At 35.7% G+C, this 8244-nt stretch overlaps 1 protein-coding gene across 1 annotated transcript; it reads left to right on the top strand.

The window, feature by feature from the left end:
* Window positions 1-3418: 3418 nt before the first annotated feature.
* Window positions 3419-5338, top strand: LOC121754075 (transcription factor MYB106-like). Its single transcript, XM_042149412.1, has 3 exons — window positions 3419-3848; window positions 3924-4053; window positions 4539-5338. The coding sequence occupies exons 1-3, from the start codon at window positions 3716-3718 to the stop codon at window positions 5146-5148; spliced, it is 873 nt and encodes a 290-aa protein (XP_042005346.1). The 5' UTR covers window positions 3419-3715; the 3' UTR covers window positions 5149-5338.
* The last annotated feature ends 2906 nt before the right edge of the window (window positions 5339-8244 follow it).

Below are 8244 nucleotides of genomic sequence, written 5' to 3'. Positions count from 1 at the left end.
ATCATGAATTACTGTATACTTTGAGCAACAATCAAGAAATGACAGTAGTAATAAGTTGAGCAAAAACTACGAAAGAGCAACACTAACATGTTGAGCAACATATAATGAAGATGATATAAAAGTAAAATCAAGTAGTATTAAACCGAAAATTTGAAAAAAAATCAATTTTTTTTGTTATTTAATTAATTTATGGCTGGCCATAATGTGGCCGCATAGCATTATTCTATATCATATATGAACTTCTTCGAAAATAGTTTAATATTGTGATGAAGTCAAATTAGACCTAGCTACGTCAAATTCATGCTCGATTGCGTTTTTCAAATAAACAATTTTATAAAGTAAACTGTTACCTAAATTGTAGCCTAGCTACACAAACTCATGTTCGATACGATTTTCAAATAAATAGTTTGATAAAGTAAACTGTAATTTTTGAAAAAAAATCTAAACTTGAGATATTTAAGTTTCAAAAGCGGTCAATAAAGGAAGTTACTGAAAGCAGAATATATTGAATTTATCATTGAACTCAATCTGAGAATCCTGGTAAAAACACACACAAACATCGGTAGTGTAACACTAAAGCAGTAAATAAGTAGTATGGTGACGCAATAACAGAATATTGATGGCTCCATAAAGATGGAAAGTCATTTTCTTCGAATCTAGTAATCTACTAGTATTTCATACTCCTTGTGTTCCAATAAGTGTAATAAAAATCTTGTAGAAAAAGTAGTCCATTTTCTCCTATATTTTGGATGTGTAATAAAAAATCGTATAGAAAAGTAGTCCATTTTCTCCTATATTTTATCCAATTTTACTAGGGTTGGCAATAGTGTATGTTCGTGTCGTATCGAAAATTTTCTGTCCTACTATTAACGACATAGTAAGTTCGAATACGACTCGAATCTGATATAAATTTATAAAATCTGACAATACATATTTAAAACAAGATCTGACACGATTATATTTTATAACAATTTAAATCTAAATATTAAAATTAAAATATACTCCCTTTGTCCACCAATATAAGGCCAAATTTAACCGGGCACGAGTTGTAAGAAATGTAGTAAAAAGTGAATGAAAATGGTTAGTGAAACGTGGGTCATACTTTATATATTGGTTTATAATGAAATGTGAATGATTTAAAGTTCTTGGAATGTGTGGTCCATTATCAAAAGTAGTAAAAAAGCAAATTGGACATATATTGTTGGACGGACGAAACGGAAAAATGAGACGTTTATTGGCGGACGAAGCGAGTAATATTTTTAAAATAATTGAAATAGAAATAGTATTTTTTTAGTAGGTTATCTGAAAGCAACCCGAAACTAATGAGTTTTTATTGGGTCGATACGATAAAGACCTAAACTCAATAACTTTGTGCATGTTAGTATTAGAATTTCATATTATGTCAAAAATTGACATCCCTAAATTTTTTATGATAAATCTAGCGGACTAAATATAAATCAAACTTCTAGCAAGATTGAAAGAGATAGAAAATCGTAGTAATTGGTAAGAAATTAATAATAGAAGGAAATGATATTAAAATCATGAAACAAATACTACATTAAATAAAAATAGTAGTACGCCGATTTTGCAATAAATGGCTCAACCGCTTGGGGTGTAAGTTGACATTAGAGAGAGGGCAGATAGCGTGTTGAAATCATTTATTTGCGGCTCAATATTGCGACATAATTTGGTCTAATAATTATAATTTAAACACATAATTGTGTGGTCGGTTAAAAACTGAATGCTAGGCTTTCATCATGACATGTGACAGCTGCAGAAAATATTTATTCTCTTCTAATCAAATAACCTGCCAAGTAGTTGATGCCATTTATAACTTCTTTTTTTTATTATTACTGTATTATTTATTTTTGCACTCTGAAGGGGTCAGCTTCAGTGAATCCTTTTTATTTGATGGAGTATTTTTTTTATCTCTTTTTCTACCATACAATGCCATAATAATGAATGAAACAACAAACGGACTACCCAAAATGGACCCCTTGCACATAGTGACGATCGTTTGCGTTTTAATTTGCCTTCAATTCCACTATTTTTACTTTTACTTTTATCTTATCTGCTCAGTGAGACATATGCATGTATAATCCCATAAATAAAATTAGAAGAAGTAATATGAGTTAGTAAATATTTGGGAAATGAAACAAATATAACTATAACAATATTTTAAATCCATGCAAAGATAACTGAAATGATCATAGATTTCCTTTATGCTTATAATTGTCGCAAGTTGATCTGACTTGGGTGGGGTTTCAAAAAATAAAACTACTACTACTCATAAAATTGAGTAGGAAAAGTTAGTGAAATATGAGATTTAATCCTACTTTTATATGAGTATTAGTTTTATAATAAAATATGAATGTAATAATCAATGGAATGTGATTCTATTACTAAAAGTAGTTAAATGTGAGAGTGATTGGTATTGACAAACAAACAAAAAAGTAAACTAATGACAAGTAATGATGGACGGATGAAGTAAGTCTTATTATGGGCTACTTCTCCTAACGTCAAATGGTTTAGAATGGAACCCATAAGGAATCGTATTATTGTACGAGTGCGTATCGCCGACTATGAGCTAAATTTTACTATAACAACAGTATATTTGAGTTGAAACTAGAAAATAAGTGACTTAACTTCACAATCACATTTATACTTTTCATCTAACCTTGGCCCTCTCACTTTTTTTCCCTTCCACTCATTCTTAAAAGTACACAAAGACGCACACACAACACACTGTTCAAAATCTCACGACCAACTCTTAGTGGCCCTCCCATTTTAAATCCAAAATAAATTGACAACTGCACACAAATCAGCAATGGCGGACGTCCACGTGAAATTCCCACCGGCGTATCGGAATTCCGTGGCTTCCGCTATTGCGTTGACGCCCGCGAAATTCCGCACGGAATTCCCGTTTAATGCATTAAATGTTTTTTTTCGGTTCATATATATACATCCCGTTGAACTTCTATTTTTTTATTAATGGAATATTTTTCCCTATTTGTGTCGACTATTTAATTCCGTAAATTTCTTACTTCCGGAAATTGTTTAATTTGTGAATTTGTGAATTTTTTTTATTGTGGGAATTCCTTCAGGAATTCCGCTGAGAATTCTGCCACTGTGCAGTGGAAATTCCATATGACATGACAGTGCAGTGAGAAGTCCATATGATGTGGCAGAAAGTGTTTTTGGGAATTGCGCGGAGAATTCCGCCACTGCTGAGCCATGATGTACTAACTCATCATTTATTTCCACTTACGAGGCTGCTCTCATCCTGACGTCATTGCACCATTAATTTGCCCGACACTATAATAGACACTAATTTAATGTTGTCTAATATTATTATTTTGCGCAGCACAACACTACAAAAGCATGCAGTATCTAATGCTGAGTGATGGGCGATGACAATTTAGTCACTTATATAATACAATTTCATCAAAAAATCAATGTAAAAACACGCCTTATTTGATGAAATCACATGCCCCACATTCTACTTTTAGCATACTAACCCTATTTAATTCTTGGCACTATATATGCATGCCTTCATATTTCCCAAAACTCCATCAGCAAATATTTATCCCACAAAACCCTCTTATCAGTTATCACACACACTCTCTCTCCAAATCCTAGGTTTGCAAATAGATTTGACTAGGGTTTCAAATTAGTTGCTACACAATCCTTTTTTTGGAAAATAGGTAATCAAGAAATGGTGAGATCCAACGGCCATGAGAAGACAGAGTTGAAGAAAGGTCCATGGACTCGTGAGGAGGATCAGAAGCTTCTTGCTCATATTGAAGAACATGGCCATGGAAGCTGGCGTGCCCTCCCTGCAAAAGCTGGTGATTATTATTTTTTTTTTGGTGTTTTGTTAGATTATTATGAAGAAATATTGATTATCTTGTGTAAATATTTAGGGTTACAAAGATGTGGGAAGAGTTGTAGATTGAGATGGACTAACTATCTTAGACCAGACATCAAGAGAGGCAAATTCAGCTCCCAAGAGGAGAAGGCCATTATTCGACTCCACGCCCTTCTTGGCAACAGGTCTCCAATCTTGATTCCAAAATTGAAATATAATCATAAAATTGGAATAATTTCTACTCATATCCATCCCTTCTTGGCAACAGGTCTCCAATCTTGATTCCAAAATTGAAATATAATCATAAAATTGGAATAATTTCTACTCATATCCATCCCTTCTTGGCAACAGGTCTCCAATCTTGATTCCAAAATTGAAATATAATCATAAAATTGGAATAATTTCTACTCATATCCATCCCAAGGAAGATGACCATTTCCTTGAGCAGCACAAGATTTTATGCATTTTTATTTTGAATGTAGAGTAAAGTAAGTGAGACAGAATAAATGGGAGATAATGGTGTTTTCAATTATAGTAATGGGTAATCTTGATTGTGACAAATTAAAAAGGAAAGTAGATCATGTTTAGTGGACTGAGGGAGTAACTTTTTAGGGTTTCATAAGCTAAATTTGGAATAATTTTATAATTTGGGATGTTACATGATTTATAGGTGGTCAGCAATAGCAACCCATCTGCCAAAGAGAACAGACAACGAGATTAAGAACTACTGGAACACCCGCCTGAAGAAGCGGTTGACCCGGATGGGGATCGACCCGGCCACCCACAAGCCGAAGGAGAACCTGGGCGGTTCGGCCCAGTCGAGGCAGGCGGCCGTAGTGAGCCACATGGCCCAGTGGGAGACCGCCCGCCTCGAGGCAGAGGCCCGCCTGGTCCGGGAGTCGAAGCTTCTGTCGAAGCTTCAACTCCTCTACAAGATCGCGGCGCCGGTGCCTCCTCAGCAGGCACCGGCGCCCGTGTGCCTAGACGTGCTCAAGGCGTGGGAAGCCTCCAACGGCGGCGGCAGCCTATTCATGCACGACTCGCCGACTTCAACCCTAAACTTGGGGAGAGTAAACGAGTACGTGCGAGAGAGGGGCAATTTGATGCAGGAGAATAGTTGTTTGAATTCTATTAACAATGTAGAAGGATCCATGGATGCTACATTGCTGAGCTCCGATTGCTACAACAGCTCTTACGCCGGAGAGTTTGAAGACAACAAGTATTATTGGAATGAATTGCTTAATTTAGTGAGTTCGCCTGTGGAATCACCTGCTTTTTAGTGTTTGTTAGCAATTATGTAAGACTAGTGGGATTGTATTTAGTGTATGTGATTAGTAGGGTATGACCTGCCTTGGTTAATTATCATCACAGAACTGCTACTTTTCATCATCACCATATCTGTTGGTGGTTGTGTTTTTTTTTGGGAAATTGAAGTCAACCTTTTTCTTATTTACATCGGAATTAGTTAAATATTTGAGCTATCAAGCTTGTAACAATTATGCGGCCCAAGGTTTGGTGGTAAGCTTAAACTGGAATTTAACCAACAAATTGTATATTACGTCATCAAAACTAGGGGTAGGGTAAAATTAGGGATGTCAATGTAACCCGAACCCGCGGGCCGGCCCGAATAACCCGATAAAAATACAGGGTTAGGGTTGTAATTTCGCAGCCCGAATTTAAAATCGGGCCATTCGGGCTGACCCGTTCGGGTTGTCGGGTTAGGCGGGCTGACCCGTTCGGGTTACGGGTCGGCCCGTCGGGTTGAAGGCTTCTGCACAGCGAGCAGTTTTTGTAACGGTCATAACTTTCTCTACAAAGCTCCGATTGAGGCGTGCAATATATCCACGCGAAGCTCTTTCGAAGACGAAGAGAATGATATGTATTAGAGGTTTATCAGACTTCAAAATCGCGAGAAACATTGACTCAAACAAGGCTGCTGCACATCCACATATTTTGTGTACATTTTCTAATCAATTTTCTATCATTTCTCAACAAACATGTAAACATACAAAAATATAGAAATATAATCAAAATCATCCAAGACAACCCTCTAAAACCATGCAAAATCCAAATACGCCAACCCACTATATAAGATCACGAAAAAAATCACCATGTGGTTCATGGATTCATAAATACTCGTATATAAAAGCTTTCTTTTAGTATATTTCCAATATAATAGTGCAAAGTGTTTTGACGCCGCTTCGTCATTGAATTATGCGTACTTTGATGATTCTTAAAACAAAGATAAATTATTATTTGACTTATTTACAGCTGCAATAAATTAAATTTGACCAATCATAATTCAAGAAAACTTAGAGTTACTCCAGTTAGCTAGCATCTTGATAATTCACTCTTTAACAATTCAAAATATTTTTGTTACATCTACGATGCACCTCTCACATTATGAAAATTTTGTTTAATTTTCTACGAATTGATTTATGTTTGAATTTTGAAACAAAGTGTTGATTTATGTTTTAAATGCAAAAATACCAATATCCAATTTTATTGTATCGAAAATATTGTATATATTACTCCTCCCATCCCTTAAAATTTGTCACATTTTTTTCATTTTCTTCCGTCCCATAAAATTTGTCACATTTCACTTTTTATTATTTTTGCTAGTGGACCCCATTTTTTTTGTTACTACGGGATATTGAAATTTCGATATACACCGAAAATTACGGAGTACTCCATCTGTCCCAACTTAATTATCACTCTTGAAGTGGGCACGAGTATTAAAAAATGAAAAGAAAAGTTGGTTGGAAAAGTTAGTGAAATGTGAGACCTACTTTTTTATATTGATTTTATAATAAAATGTGAGTAGAGTGAGTTAGTGGAATGCGAGACATACTTACCATTTATGGTAAAAAATGAAGTGTGCCGATTAAGTTGGGACGGACCGAAATGAAAAAGAGTGACAATTAAGTTGGGACGGAGGGAGTACTCCATAATTTTAGGTGTATATTTGGAATACCAAATATGGTCATGAATGAATTGACGAATGAATTGGGAATGAGATGGATTTACGAGTGAGCTTGATGATTTATGTGATGCCACGTGCTTAGTTGATGTCGTTGGGCATAACTGGCATGAACGTGATGTGATTGATTCGATCTGGCCACACGCGGTGGCAATAATATGTTATGTGCCCCATGAGCTATAAGGCCAGGCGGTTCATGATGATATATGATAACGAATTGCCCCATGAGCTATAAGGCCAGGCGGTACATGTACAAGTGCACTATGTTGTAGCTTATTTGATCGGTCCACACACGGTGGAAATATTTATGATTTCGATCAGGCCTCACGCAGGGGCATATTATTGTCTGTGTACTCATGGTGTTGCCAAGCACGTGGATGATGGATTAATGGTATGATGTGTGTGCTGTTGGACTTGATTATGTGAGGTTGATCGATGCTAGTTTAATATTCGTGAATTATCTGTGTATCCATGTGGTTAAACCGAGCATATTGATGAAGCTATGAATGTGATATATAAAATCAACGTGATAGTATTGTGGCATGTGGTTTGGTATGATTATGTGCCTATTGATGCTTATTGACTTGACATTTGAACTTGTGGTTAATTGATTGATTTTGACCCTCTGTTATTTTGCCATGCACTGTTGGTTTTTGAGTATATGCTAATTATTGGGATGTGCTGTCGGATTATACTAAGAATTCATAAAATAAATATATTACAAAAATCTATATAATAATGAGGTAAATGGTGGATAAATAAAATGAGTAATGGCGGATTTAAAGAATAATGGGCTTATTTCTTGCAGAGGATTATGACTAAATTGTAAGAAGTTCTACGAATTGATTGGTTCGGTAAGTACCTATTGATATTCCCTCACATTTGTTGTGTTAGCCTTTCACCCTTGGCATGTCATTAATCACTATTCGTAGTATATGTGTCTAGTTCGGTTAGATGTGGCATGTATAGGATTTAAATACTTGTAATAGCTTCCGTTGTGTTTATGAATAATTTTAGAACTCTCACGAATAGTTAATGGTTTAAGATAGGATGTTTAATTCACCATAGCTGATGGTACCTCTTTGTAACGTCACCTATTCGACTGGGTGTTATCCGGGTAGGGGGTGTTACATCCATACTCTGAGGTCATCGGTCGTAACTTAGATGCATGCACAAATTTCGAGACGGACTGTTGGCTTCTCGTTGATTGCTGGTCTGCTCGGCGGCCGCTGACTTTGTCTCAGCGGACCGCTGACTGGCTCGGTTTCATCCAGTTTTTGTATCGGACCTTTTTCTACCATTTTCTATATTTATTTTGCACATTTTTCACAAAACACGTCAAAATACCAAAATGTATAAAATATGCAATTAAATAAACACAGATGCATAAGCGCTA

The sequence above is a fragment of the Salvia splendens genome, chromosome 11, assembly GCF_004379255.2.
Source record: "Salvia splendens isolate huo1 chromosome 11, SspV2, whole genome shotgun sequence".
Classification (NCBI taxonomy): Eukaryota; Viridiplantae; Streptophyta; class Magnoliopsida; order Lamiales; family Lamiaceae; genus Salvia; species Salvia splendens.
This window is presented reverse-complemented; position numbering and strand designations above follow the sequence as displayed.

Excerpts from the sequence above, each read along its gene's own strand:
- LOC121754075 (XM_042149412.1), top strand. The coding sequence starts at position 3,716 with ATGGTGAGATCCAACGGCCATGAGAAGACAGAGTTGAAGAAAGGTCCA. Across the intron at positions 3,849-3,923 it reads TGCCCTCCCTGCAAAAGCTG|GGTTACAAAGATGTGGGAAG; the intron begins GTGATTATTATT and ends GTAAATATTTAG. Across the intron at positions 4,054-4,538 it reads CACGCCCTTCTTGGCAACAG|GTGGTCAGCAATAGCAACCC; the intron begins GTCTCCAATCTT and ends CATGATTTATAG.